Consider the following 13,356-nt stretch of genomic DNA (forward strand, 5'->3'; position numbering starts at 1 on the left):
CGAGACTTCACGTTTGCCCGACCCGCCGGCCACCGTACCTATCCAAGAGCGCCTCAGCCACGCCTCTCGGGGGCCAAGGGCCAGGCGAGCCACCGTACCTAGTCCTGCCGCGTCCGGTTTGTTTTCACCTAGTAGATACCCTCGGGCTTCCCAGGTGGCTCAGTGGTGAAGAATCCTCTTGCCAAGTAGGAGACGCGGTTCGATCCCTGGGTAGGGAAGATTTCCCTGGAGAAGGAAATGGCAACCTGCTCCAGTTCTCTTGCCTGGGAAATCCCATGGGTAGAGAAGCCTGGCGGGCTATACAGTCCATGGGGTCGCAAAGAGTCAGACACGACTTAGCGACTCAGTTTAGTTCAGTCGCTCAGTCGTGCCCGACTCTTTGCGACCCCATGAACCGCAGCACGCCAGGCCTCCCTGTCCAACACCAACTCCCGGAGCCTACCCAAACTCATGTCGGTGATGCCATCCAACCATCTTATCCTCTGTCGTCCCCTTCTCCTCCTGCCTTCAATCTTTCCCAGCATCAGGGTCTTTTCCAATGAGTCAGTTTTTTACATCAGGTGGCCAAAGTATTGGAGTTTCAGCTTCAACATCAGTCCTTCCAATGAACACCCAGGACTGATCTCCTTTAGGATGGATCGGTTGGATCTCCTTGCAGTCCAAGGGACTCTCAAGAGTCTTCTCCAGCACCACAGTTCAAAAGCATCAGTTCTTCTGCTCTCAGCTTTCTTTATAGTCCAACTCTCACATCCATACATGACTACTAGAAAAACCATAGCCTTGACTAGACGGACCTTTGTTGGCGAAGTAATGTCTCTGCTTTTTAATATGCTATCAAGTTTGGTCATAACTTTCCTTCCAAGGAGTAAGCATCTTTTAATTTCATGGCTGCAATCAGCATCTGCAGTGATTTTGGAGCCCCCCCAAAAATAGTCTCTCACTGTTTCCATTGTTTCCCCATCTATTAGCCATGAAGTGATGGGACCAGCCACCATGGTCTTAGTTGTTTGAATGCTGAGCTTTAAGCCAACTTCCTCACTCTCCTCTTTCATCAAGAGGCTCTTTAGTTCCTCTTCACTTTCTGCCATAAAGGTGGTGTCATCTGCATACCTGAGATTATTGATATTTCTCCTGGCAATCTTGATTCCAGCTTGTGCTTCTTCCAGCCCAGCGTTCCTCATGATGTACTCTGCATATAAGTTAAATAAGCAGAGTGACAATATACAGCCTTGACGTACTCCTTTTCCTATTTGAAACCAGTCTGTTGTTCCGTGTCCAGTTCTAACTGTTGCTTCCTAACCTGCATACAGGTTTCTCAAGAGGCAGGTCAGGTGGTCTGTTATTCCCATCTCTTTCAGAATTTCCCACAGTTTATTGTGATCCACACAGTCAAAGACTTTGGCATAGTCAATAAAGCAGAAATAGATGTTTTTCTGGAACTCTCTTGCTTTTTCAATGATCCAGCAGATGTTGGCAATTTGATCTCTGGTTCCTCTGCCTTTTCTAAAACAAGCTTGAACATCTGGAAGTTCATGGTTAACATATTGCTGAAACCTGGCTTGGAGAATTTTGAGCATTATTTCACTATCATGTGAGATGAGTGCAATTGTGCGGTAGTTTGAGCATTCTTTGGCATTGCCTTTCTTTGGGATTGGAATGAAGACTGACCTTTTCCAGTCCTGTGGCCACTGCTGAGTTTTCCAAATTTGCTGGCATATTGAGTGCAGCACTTTCACAGCATCATCTTTTAGGATTTGAAATAGATGGAAAAACAGTAGAAACAGTGTCAGACTTTATTTTTGGGGGGCTCCAAAATCACTGCAGGTGCTGATTGCAGCCATGAAATTAAAAGACGCTTACTCCTTGGAAGGAAAGTTATGACCAACCTTGATAGCATATTAAAAAGCAGAGACATTACTTTGCCAACAAAGGTCCGTCTAGTCAAGGCTATGGTTTTTTCCGTGGTCATGTATGGATGTGAGAGTTGGACTGTGAAGAAAGCTGATCGCTGAAGAACTGATGCTTTTGAACTGTGGTGCTGGAGAAGACTCTTGAGAGTCCCTTGGACTGCAAGGAGATCCAACCAGTCCATTCTAAAGGAGATCAATCCTGGGTGTTCATTGGAAGGACTGATGTTGAAGCTGACACTCCAATACTTTGGCCACCTCATGCGACAAATTGACTCACTGGAAAAGACTGATGCTGGGAAAGGTTGGGGGCGGGAAGAGAAGGGGACGACAGAGAATGAGATGGCTGGATGGCATCACCGACTCTGGACATGAGTTTGAGTGAATTCCGGGAGTTGGTGATGGACAGGGAGGCCTGGCGTGCTGTGATTCATGGGGTCGTGGCGAGTTGGACACGACTGAGCGACTGAACTGAACTGGAACAGAATGTGGTTCACTGGAGAAGGAAATGGCAAATCACTTCAGTATCCTTGTCTTGAGAACCCCATGAAAGGTATGAAAAGGCAAAAAGACAGACACTGAAAGATGAACTCCTCAGGTCGGTAGGTGCCCAATATGCTACTGGAGATCAGTGGAGAAATAACTGCAGAGAGAATGAAGGGGAGCCAAACACCTGATGCGAAGAGCTGACTCATTGGAAAAGACCCTGATGCTGGGAAAGATTGAGGGCAGGAGGAGAAGGGGACGACAGAGGATGAGGTGGTTGGATGACATCACCAACTCAATGGACATGGGTTTGGGTGGACTCCGGGAGTTGGTGATGGACAGGGAGGCCTAGCGTGCTGCGGTTCATGGGGTTGCAAATAGTCGGACACGACTGAGTGACTGAACTGAACTGAAACAACAGCAAACAGTAGACATGTTGCATGCCCCCAGGACTTTTCTTGGCGAAAGTGTCCGCTTGCTACAGCCTCCCTTCTTTCTGCCCCTCTCGCATAACCCCGCCCCTTTCATTTGTAGGAGGCTTCTGGGTCATTCTGTCCGCTTCGCCCCGGGGGTTCTTTAAATCCTTTTCATTTCAACTTTCATGAGCTTTCCCGGCCACCCTGAACGCATAGAACCGCTCCGCTTGAACCACATCCTTCCTGCGTTAAAGGAACTCTCCTGGCCTTCGAACCCAAGACTCAGAGGACAGGACCTTTGGTCGGTGGCCTCGCTTTCTGACTTCTTTTCCTCTGACAAGTCTCCCTAGGTTATAGACCTGTGCGTTTCGTTACTATTTCAGCGTCCTCACTAAGGGGGTTGGTGATAGACCGGGAGGCCTGGCTTGCTGTGATTCACGGGGTCGCAGAGAGTCGGACACGACTGAACTGAACTGAATGCCATCACACTTCCTAACTGGACCCTCTCGGCCCCTCCCTAAGCCTTGGGGCTGCCTAGTTTAATGCGCAGTCTTGTAGCCCTCGTGGTCTTCGCATTCCAGCGAAGCCTGCCGCTGTGGACTCCGCTTCAAGGGCTCAAAGAACTCCATACCTTTTCAATAACTTGCTACAGCTCTGGATACCTGTTGAGAGACCCTTGGCCCAAGGAAGGAGTAATAGAGGCCCAGAGAGGACAGAAGACTTAGCAGTTGTGAAACCTTCACCAGTGAATTGGGTGGAAGTCTGACCTGGGTTCAAACCCTGGCTGTGCTGTGGAGCGGCTAAATGACTATATGACCTCTGTAAAAGAATGTAAAGCACCTGGGCCCCGTCCTCATTTAGTGTGGCCCTTAGTAAGCGATCCATATCGAGCACTGTGGTTATGAACTTTACATATGGTCTGGAAAGGAGAGCAGGCGCTGCATTGAGATATTTTAAATATTTATTTAACGTTTTGCTAACTACATGCTCTACTTTCCTCGAGGCCTCAGCTCAAAAGTATTATCTGTCCTCCAGGAAACCCTCCTGAGCTCCCAGACTGGGCAGGGCAGGGCCTCCCAGACCTCCTATGTCCCTGGACTCCCCACCCCGTCCCTGCCCACTTTGCGTCATCACTGACAGAGATGGGTGTGTCTTGGTCGTGGTCACCGCGTGGTCATGGTCATGTGTCTCCAGCACTGTCCCAGGGCATGAAGCTGAGTGAAAAAATGAAACTCTTTGAGTGAGAAGGTGAATGACTTACCTCTGTGACCCAACACAAGGACAAGAAGAACCCTTAGAAAACTTCTTGCCTTGTCCCCTTCTAGCACAGATACTAACGACAGTAATGAGTCTGTGAAATTGTAGGCCTAGTCTTCAAGTCTAGAGATGGAACGAACATGCTGATGAAGTCTCCCAGAAGATGGGCATATGGAGATTTTGTGGGCTTTTTAAAAAAAATCCTGAGTCTTATTTGCCGCACCTGGGATCTTCACTGTGGCACGGGCTTCTCTCTAGTTTGTGGCGCATGGGCTTAGTTGCCCTGAGGCATGTGGGATCTTAGTTCCCCCACCAGGGATGGAACACACATCCCCTGCATTGGAAGATAAATTCTTAACCACTGGACCACCAGGGAAGTACCTGTGAACCTCTTTTTTAAAAGTGCAAAACCACGTGTACAAATTTAAATAGAGGACCAAAGAAAGCCCAGGCAAGTGAGGGGCCTTGAAGCTTCATCTTCTCCAGCTTCACTATTACCCCATCTCTGCTTTCAGCACTAGACGCCCCAACATCCTCATATACTGCAGAGTCCTGATGTGTTGAAACACCAGGGGCTCTGAGCTACACTGTGACCTCAGATGGGGCCCTTGTAAAACCCTCTCCCATGTCCACTGAGTGACCAGGTAAATACTTCCATTCCTGTTAAATCAATCACCGATCAGATCCATTCTGTGCTCCACTAGGGGACGCCCGACACCAACCAGAGGCTAAGAATTCAAATTATAAGGGGGCTGGGGACCTGAACTTCTGGGTCCCCAAGGAGAATGGATTGAGGGTCCTGAATTCTGGGAGAGGAGGAGTTTGGGGGCCTCGACTCCCAGGGTCCTGAAGGGAATGGGATGGCGGGGGGTGCCTGAGAAAGGAAGGAGGAGTCTGGGAAGTGCACCAGGATTGGTTGGAAGCAGAACTAGCCTGGCAGTGGTTTGGTTTGGCTTGAGTCTGTGGCAAACAAGTGGACAGAGCAGCGATTGTTCACCCAGGGCCACCCCCCTGCCCCACCACCCACTGGGCTGGGCAGCTTCAGTTCTTCCCAGGCCCTGGGGACTTTGGGGGCATTTCCCACAACCCCTCCCCAAGGCCCCTGTTTTTTGCTGGACTCACAGCTGTCCAGCCCCAGGACTGGGAAAACTGCCCCAAGAGAGCTGAAAACGCTGGCCGGAAGTTAATGTCAAGTCTATTAGCAGACTACAGGCCCTGCATCCTCAGAGGCCAGTAGCCCAACCCATGGGACTTGGGGGCACAGGACCCACTCTCTACTCCTTCCAGATGCAGGAGTCCAGGCCCTTCGCCTCCTCCACCCATGGGCCCCAGCACTGTCCTCCCTCAGACTACAGAGCCTCTGCTTTTAGTTCACCCGCTGTGCTTTTGGCCGGTAATCCCCCACTGCCCAGATACCCTCTTCCATCCTCTCAGACCTGGGAGCCAAGTGAATACTCCCCTTCCTTCCCCCTACTTTCCATCAGCAGTTGTACTTCCCACATTTCACTGTGGCTCCACATACCCTGTGAGCAGCCCAGCTGTGTCCTTTAAAGTGCACTCCCTATGACCCATATCCAAGGCGGCTGCATCTAGACCTTGAACTCTTCCCTCACTTCTTCACCTTTTCTTCATCACCTGCATTGTTGTCTGAAGTTATCTTCTCCATGGGTCGTCTCTGCCTCCCACCCCATCCCCTCAGCCTCTCTATTTGTGGCTCAGGATGGAACAGAGCCTCTGGTCCTGAATAGGAGCTCAGGAAACATTATTACTATTGCTAGTAAGAAGAGCTAAAAAAGCATACTGCCAAGCTGTAATCAGTATGAAGCTGGGTCAGGACCCAATCAGTACCTTTTTGAGGGGCCATGTGAAGGCAAGATCAAACCAGTCCATCCTAAAGGAAATCAGTCCTGAATATTCATTGGAAGGACCGATGCTGAAGCTGAAACTCCAATACTCTGGCCACCTGATGTAAAGAATTGACTCATTGGAAAAGTCCCTAATACTGGGAAAGATTGAAGGCAGGAGAAGAAGGGGACAACAGAGGATGAGATGGTTGGATGGCATCACCAAGTTGGATATGAATTTGAGCAAGCTCTGGGAGTTGGTGATGGATGAACAGGTAAGCCTGGTGTGCTGCAGTCCATGTGGTCGCAGAGTCGAACACCGCTGAGCGACTGAACTGAACTGATGAAGTCAGGGCTGTCTTTTTCTCTGCTGTGTCTCCAGCGCCTGGTTGTGTCAATAAATACAAGGCGGGGGGTGGGGCAGATGTATAGGGACTAGCACAGAACACAGCTTTTACAGATCTGCCCTGTTGGGTCCCAGTCAACCTGGGCACTGCCTTCCCACACTCAGCAATGACTCATGGGCACCATTCTCCCCTCTGCCACAGGCCATTGAACACCTATCTGCAATGGCATATTTAAAGTGTCAGCCCAGTGATTCATGTTGATGAATGACAGAAACCAACACAGTATTGCAAAGTAATTATCCTTCACTTAAAAATAAATAAATTTTTTAAATGTGTCAGTCCAGGCCCCAGACACAGTCAGAGGCCACGGTAAGTAACCTGTATTCATTTACCCGATGCTGGGAAAGACTGAAGGCAGGAAGAGAAGGAGATGACAGAGAATGAGATGGTTGGATGGCATCACCAACTCAATGGACATGAGTTTGAGTAAACTCTGGGAGTTGACAGTGGACAGGGAGGCCTGGTATGCTGCAGTCCTTGGAGTTGCAGAGTCAGACATGACTGAGCGACTGAACTGAACTGATTCGCTTATCATTTTACAAATGAGAAATCTGGGACTTCCCTGTTGATCCACTGGTTCAGGCTCTGTGCTTCCACAGCAGGTGGCACAGGTTCGATCCCTGGTCAGGGAACTAGATTCCATGTGCCACATGGCATGGCCAAAAAAAAAAAATGGATGAGAAAGCCAGACCTCGGTGAAGGTCAGTCTCTAATTATTGTTGTTATGATTATTCATTAGTATTATTCACCTCTTTATTCTCAAAGACCAGGTTAGGGAGATATACACAGAATAGGTACTCAGTATGCATTGGCTGTCAGGCTTCAGCTCCTCCATCTCGGACCCTGAGGTCTCAAAAAAGTGACGACATTGAAAAGAATAAACTTGGCTTTATTATTATTATTGATAAGTCAGGCTAGAATTGGAAACAGGATGCTGAGAGTTGCAAGGAAGTGGGGAGGGGTGTACATCAGGGGACCCAGGGGGTTGCTGGAGCCCGGACTCCCCCGTGATTGGGAGCCCAGCTGTTAATCTTCTCCTGACAGCATAGAAAAGACCTGGTCAGTAATAATCCCTGCATAGGTGGTCACAGCTGCTGTGCTTTTGCTGTATATGTCCCTGGGGAGAAAGGACAGAAGGACTGAGGGAGGAGGGGCTGGGGGTCTGGACTCCTGGGTCTGGGGGAGGAGGGGCTGTGGGCCCAGAATCACATGTCCTGTTGGAAAGGGTGACTAGAACCCAAAGCCGTGGATCCCTACGTAGGACAGGGATGGGATCCCAGAACTCGATGTTGGGAGCCGAGATGCCTGGGCCTTGAGAGATTACAGGTTTGGACCTGGACTCCCGAGTGTGAGGGAGAAGGGGCTGGGGGCTGGGACTCCGGGCTCCTGGGGTGTGGGTGGAGGCGGGTGATACCTGATTTTCTCATCCACGGTGGGCAGGTATGTCTTCTTGTACAGCTTCTGGGCGGCTGCCTTGGCTGTATCCCAGTAACCTAAGAGTGACTCCTGCATCTGAGTGAGCAGGGCAGGGCTGGAGGTCTCGTCTTGCTGGGGAACAGGGGCCCCTTGGGCCTCTGCCGGAGGAGAGTGTGTTAGGGTAGCTGAGGGGCCTGCTGCAGGGGGAAGGCGGGGGATGGGCAGGGGCCGGGCGGGACCAGAACCAGGCTGGGAGGATGCTCGGAGCTCCTCCCCCTCCTGGCATCCCCACCCCCCCACCAACCCCACTCAACCCCACTCACCGAATCCCAACACCAGGAGGATGAAAAACCCGACCAGGAAGTATCTCGTGCCCATGGCGTCAGGAGACCTGGAACACTGAGGCGGGTGGGGGCAGGCCCATAGGAGGCATCTGGTCCTGGGGTCTTCGGGCCTCAGGGATACCAGCCTAGGACGCCCTCTCCGCTTCCTCCCCACCTAAGTCAAGTTCCTAGTGACTTGAGCCTCACTTCCTAATGTTCTATGATGCTACTCCTGCTTGCTGATTGTTACATCTTAATTCTTTGTGGGTTTTTTTTTCCCTTGTGCTGCATGGCTTGTGGGATCTTAGTTCCCCGACTAGGGACTGAACCCAGGCCCGCCAGTGAAAGCGCCAAGTCCTAACCACTGGACCGCCAGAGAATTCCCCGCAAGATCTTATTTCTAACATTCATTCATTCCAGAAGCGTTTCTTCAGCACCTACTGTGTGCCAGGCGCAGTTCTGGGCCCAGCTGTGAACACAGTGGCCCTTGCCCTCAGGAAGCCAACATGAGAGAGAAATGCAAGGAGCAAACATCAAATGGATGAAGTAGAGTGCCTGTCTCCCTCTGATAAGTGCTCTGGAATGCAGAGGGTGTGCTGTGTGGCCCGGGAAAGCCTCAGCAGTGGGGTGGCATTTATGTTAAGACCCAGTCAGTACCGGGCCACGTGCCACAGTCTGGGTTAAGAGCCACCACTTAGATGAGTGAGTTTCCTCTGCTCTGGGCCCTGTTCTACCCACATTCCAAAGTCATCTTGATCCCAACCCTGGGAGGGAGTCACTCTCAGGGACAACAGGGCTCAGTCCATCACATCACCCTCCACCCATCACATCACCCTTTACGTTTCAAAGGCTGCGGCGTGGAGGTTGACATCTGACAGGAGGAGGATCAGCACACACAGACATTCTACAGTTTTTAAATTCCATGATTCTTTTTTTTTTCACCCCGGCCATGCCACATGCTTGGCTTGAGAGATTTAAGTTCTCACACCTGGCACAGAACCCAGGCCTCCAGCAATGCAAGTGCCCAGTCCTAACCACTAGACCACCAGAGAATTCCCTAAATTCCATGATTCTAAAATTGGAACTAATTTTTATTTTTTTAAGGCTGAGCCAAGCAGCATGCGGGATCTTAGTTCCCCAATTGGGGATCGAACTCGTACCCGCTGCATTGGGAACTCAGAGTCTTAACCACTGGACGGCCAAGGAATTCCCTGGAATCTAATATCTTGACTTTTGCAGTTTCTGATCTAACAGTCTTGGCCCACTCCTGCTGTCCCCCGACCTCCCCATTTCTCTCCCCTCTCTTACCAGACTCTGGCGGCTGTCCTCAGCAGCTCCAAATGGGCAGAGAAAGGCTTTATAGCTCTTGAGATCCACCCCTCCACCCCCACCTCGACACCTCGGCCAAAGTCCTGGCCAACAGGACGGAGGGGGTGGGAGGGGGAGAGTGGCGGGGGGAGGTGGTGTGGGGACATAGAGGGAGATCAGTTGAATGGGGGGCTGTAGAGGGGTCGGGGGTTCTGGGTGCCCACCAGGCATCAGGTCCGGGGTCTCCATCACATGGGAGAGGAAGACAGAGCTCTGAAGGAGGGGTGGCTGGCAGGGCGGGGGTCTTGCTAACTGCTCTCCAGCCTTCACCCTCCACCCCAAACCGAGACTCCTGAAGTCCTCTGCCCGCCATCAGCTGGCAGTGGTGGGTCTAGCACTGGGGGCGGGGTGGGGTCATCCCTCCGGGCCTCCCAGTCCTTCCCCTTCCCGCCCCCACCCCCACTCTTGCTCCCTCGCCACGTGTCACTTCCTTCCCCCCTTAACTCTGGAGGGGGATGGGGGGTTATCTCTGGCCAGGCCAGGAGGGACCGGGACAGGGACACACACAGGAGAACTTGTTTATTGCAGGGGGTGTGACGCTTTAATTTTGGTTGCTGGGCCTGCAGAGCAGATGGGGACACAGACTGTGGGCCTTGTTCAGGAGGCTATCCTTGGAACTGCGCAGCCAAGCCTGGGCACGAGAGCCCAGGTTCTTCAGGTGGTCATCGTAGTAGGTCTCCATGAAGCCCCGGAAGGCCGTGGGGCCCCTGGAAGGGAGGGGATTCACAGTGGAGACCGCAGATAGTCCCCAAGACTTCTGCTCTGTTCACCCATTCCTCCCTTTGACCCAGGAGCCCCCGCTCTCAACACTTAGCCTCCACCCTTCTCAGACCCAGCGTCACAGCCCTGCCCCCACCCCATCCTGCTCCTGGGAACCCACGAGTTTGGGCACAATCCCTCCTACCCCAGACCCAGAATCCAGGCCCCCAGCCCCTCCTCCCTCAGACTCAGGATCCAGGCCCCTAGCCCCTCCTTCCTCAGATCCAGGAGTCCAGGCCCCCTAGCTTGCACCCCCCCCCCCCGAGAACCAGGCCCTCAGCCCCCTTCTGCACACACTCACCAGAACCACTTCCACTTATCTCTGGTCCTGTTCACCAGTGGCTCCACCCACTCCTTCACCTTGCCTGGAACCAGGCTCCAGGAACTCCTGGCTGGCGCTGGCGGGGGGCTCAGAGTCCCCTCACGCTCTTCTTGCTGGCATGCTAGGTGGGACCAGAGGACAACTTGGACGACCGGGCCCCTGAACCTGCCCCTCTCCCTTTCCCTCCATGCTCGCAGTCGCCAGCATTCCTGGTGTGCTCTCACGGCCTTCTGTGTTCCTCTGACCCCTCGCCCCCCTTCAGCCATAGGTCGGTCACCTCCTTTCAGCCCCTGTGCCCGGGACCCCCATCAGCCCTCCATCTGCCTGTTGTTCCCTCCCGCAGTCTGTAGTCCTTGCCCCTCCATGCCGCCCTCGGTAGCTGATCTTGCTGCCTCCTCTGTTCTGTGACCCCACCCACACAGTCTGAACGAACTCCTTGGGCAGTGAGGGATGGAGGTTGGCAGAGCCGTGTGTCAGGCTGGTGGGCCAGGGGTTCTACCAGGAATCACATACACCTGTCTGTCCGGAACCCCCACACCTGGGCAAAGCCTCACCTACAGAGACCAGCCATCACATGGGTACATGTTTACAGGCATGTACGGAGGCACCCATGCGACCAGTGGGGTGCCCTTGGCCAACGACTTAACCTCTTCAAGACTCAGTTTCCCCTTCTGTAGAATGGGCTCGGAACAGGACCTAGCTTATAGGGTTATTGTGAGAGTTCAGGGTTAACACGGAGAACCAGTTTCCGGCACATTGGAGGTACTGTGTACATAGTGATATTTTAAATACATGTGCAGAGGGGCTTCATTGCTTAGTCCAGTGGTTAAGACTCTGCTTTTCCAATACAGGGAGCATGGGTTCCGGCCCTGGTTGGGGAACTAAGATCCCACGTGCCTTGTGGCATGGCCAAAGCAACAAAACTTAAGAACTGCACATGCAGAACCCAGACATACTCACACAGCAGTACACACAGACACTCTCCCAGCCGCTAACCCTCAAATCTTTTGCATAATTACCTGCTAAAGACCACATGTGCCCATAAGCATACAAATGCGTGTTAACACACACACACACGTCTACCTCGCCTGCATACTCTTTTGCTGACACACACACGAGTGCAAATTCATGACCAGTGTCATCTGTACCAACACCGTGTACACACTTTTCAAACACGGCCACCCCGGACACAGACTCCCAGACACACACACAGATCTGCACGCCTCACTGTCACTCACACCCCAGGCTGCTGCAGGGTCCCCATACCCCACCCCCGGCTCTTCCTCACCCACAACACAGGCCAGGACCAGAACGCAGAAGCAGAGGGAGGCCAGGGCCTGGGGCCTGCATCCGGGGAACGACATTTCTGGGGCCCTCTGTCCCTCTGTGCTCAGCTCTCCAGGCTGGGGGAAGGGCAGGCTGCACTGAGCAGAGTCCTCCCCTGGCCACCTCCCCACGCCCCTTGGCAGGGACTTCAGAGAGAAAGGGGCCCAGGTGACAAGGACAGTCAGAGGCCATGCCCGCCCCTGCTGGCCTCCTTCCTACCCTCCCACCACCCTAACCTGACAGGGGAAAACAGAAGTTTCTTTGGCCTCCTGTGCTGAACTGGGTTCAAATCCTGGCTCCACCTCTTGTGACAGTCCCTCTTGGGGGCCTCAGTTTCCTCCTCCGTAAAATGGGCCCACAATCCATACTTTAGGATGTAAATTAAATGATGTGATAACAAGGGAAATTAAATGTTTTAAGTTTGTAAAATTAAAATTTTTATTTTATTTGGTTGCACTCTGTGGCATGTGGGATCTTAGTTCCCAGACCAGGGATCCAACCCACACCCTCTGCATTGGAAGTTCGAAGTCTTGACCACTGAACCCCCAGGGACGTCCTAAGGGAAATTCTTACTGTGGAAGCTGGCAACATAGGTGCTCATAGATCAGAGTTGCCTATTCTTTCTTTTGTCTCTGAGATCCCTTGGCCACTGGGCTATAGGGCCAGACACACCTTCACCGCTTGATCAGGGTGAATATATTCCCTTCTCTGGGCTCAATGTTTCCATCTGTAAAATGGGGATAGCGATAAGTGTCTGCATCCCAGGGTCTGCATGAAAGCCAAGTGAGGTCCTGTGAGAGAGAGCTTAGTGGGAGGTTGTCAACATCAGGCTTCGGTCAAACACTAGATAGAAAGGAAATGAGCCTTTTTCTCCTGGAGGACTTGAGTTGTGAGCCAGGCTTCACAATGTAGCCAAGAAACCATGGGCTGGATTCTTTGGTCTAAGGGTGCCAGATAAAATACAGGACGCCCCGTGACATTTGAATTTCGGGGAAATAATTAATCTTTTTTTTTGTATAAATATGTCCCACGCAGTATTTGGGAAGTATACTAAAATTTATTGGTTGTGTATCTGAAACCCAAATCTAACCAAGCATCCTGTGTTTTTATGTGGTGATTCCAACAATCCCTGGAGGAGGAAATGGCAACCCACTCCAGTGTTCTTGCCTAGGGAATCCCATGGACAGTGTAGCCTGGAGGGCTGCAGTCCATGGGGCAACAGAGTCGGACACGATTGAGTGACTGAGCACACAGGCACTCTGACAGTCGAACTTTGGCCACAACCTGAATGATTGTACAGAACTGATCAGGAGGCCTTCCAGAATGCCGTCCATTCCAGTGGGCCCCATGTGGGCTCTGGCATACAGTAGGTGCTCAATGAATGCTCCCTAGAGTTCCTCACTAACAGTGTGTGTTAATTGCTCAGTCGTGTCTAACTCTTTGCGACCCCATGGACTGTAGCCTGCCGGGCTCCTCTGTCCATGGGATTTTCCCAGGCAAGAATACTGGAGTGGGTAGCCATTCC

General features: G+C 52.1%; 2 protein-coding genes across 2 annotated transcripts; both read right to left on the minus strand.

Moving 5' to 3' along the window:
• Positions 1-7,163: 7,163 nt before the first annotated feature.
• Positions 7,164-9,378, minus strand: APOC2 (apolipoprotein C2). Its single transcript, XM_055411930.2, has 4 exons — positions 9,365-9,378; positions 8,057-8,132; positions 7,732-7,891; positions 7,164-7,434 (listed from the first exon to the last, which is right to left on the minus strand). The coding sequence occupies exons 2-4, from the start codon at positions 8,109-8,111 to the stop codon at positions 7,344-7,346; spliced, it is 306 nt and encodes a 101-aa protein (XP_055267905.1). The 5' UTR covers positions 8,112-8,132; positions 9,365-9,378; the 3' UTR covers positions 7,164-7,343.
• Positions 9,379-9,940: 562 nt separating this feature from the next.
• APOC4 (apolipoprotein C4) lies at positions 9,941-11,943 on the minus strand. The gene is made up of 3 exons (XM_055411929.2): positions 11,794-11,943; positions 10,485-10,626; positions 9,941-10,131 (listed from the first exon to the last, which is right to left on the minus strand). The coding sequence occupies exons 1-3, from the start codon at positions 11,867-11,869 to the stop codon at positions 9,966-9,968; spliced, it is 384 nt and encodes a 127-aa protein (XP_055267904.1). The 5' UTR covers positions 11,870-11,943; the 3' UTR covers positions 9,941-9,965.
• Positions 11,944-13,356: the final 1,413 nt, after the last annotated feature.

The sequence above is a fragment of the Moschus berezovskii genome, chromosome 22, assembly GCF_049115385.1.
Source record: "Moschus berezovskii isolate FMDL1 chromosome 22, NW_MosBer_1.0, whole genome shotgun sequence".
Taxonomy (NCBI): domain Eukaryota; kingdom Metazoa; phylum Chordata; class Mammalia; order Artiodactyla; family Moschidae; genus Moschus; species Moschus berezovskii.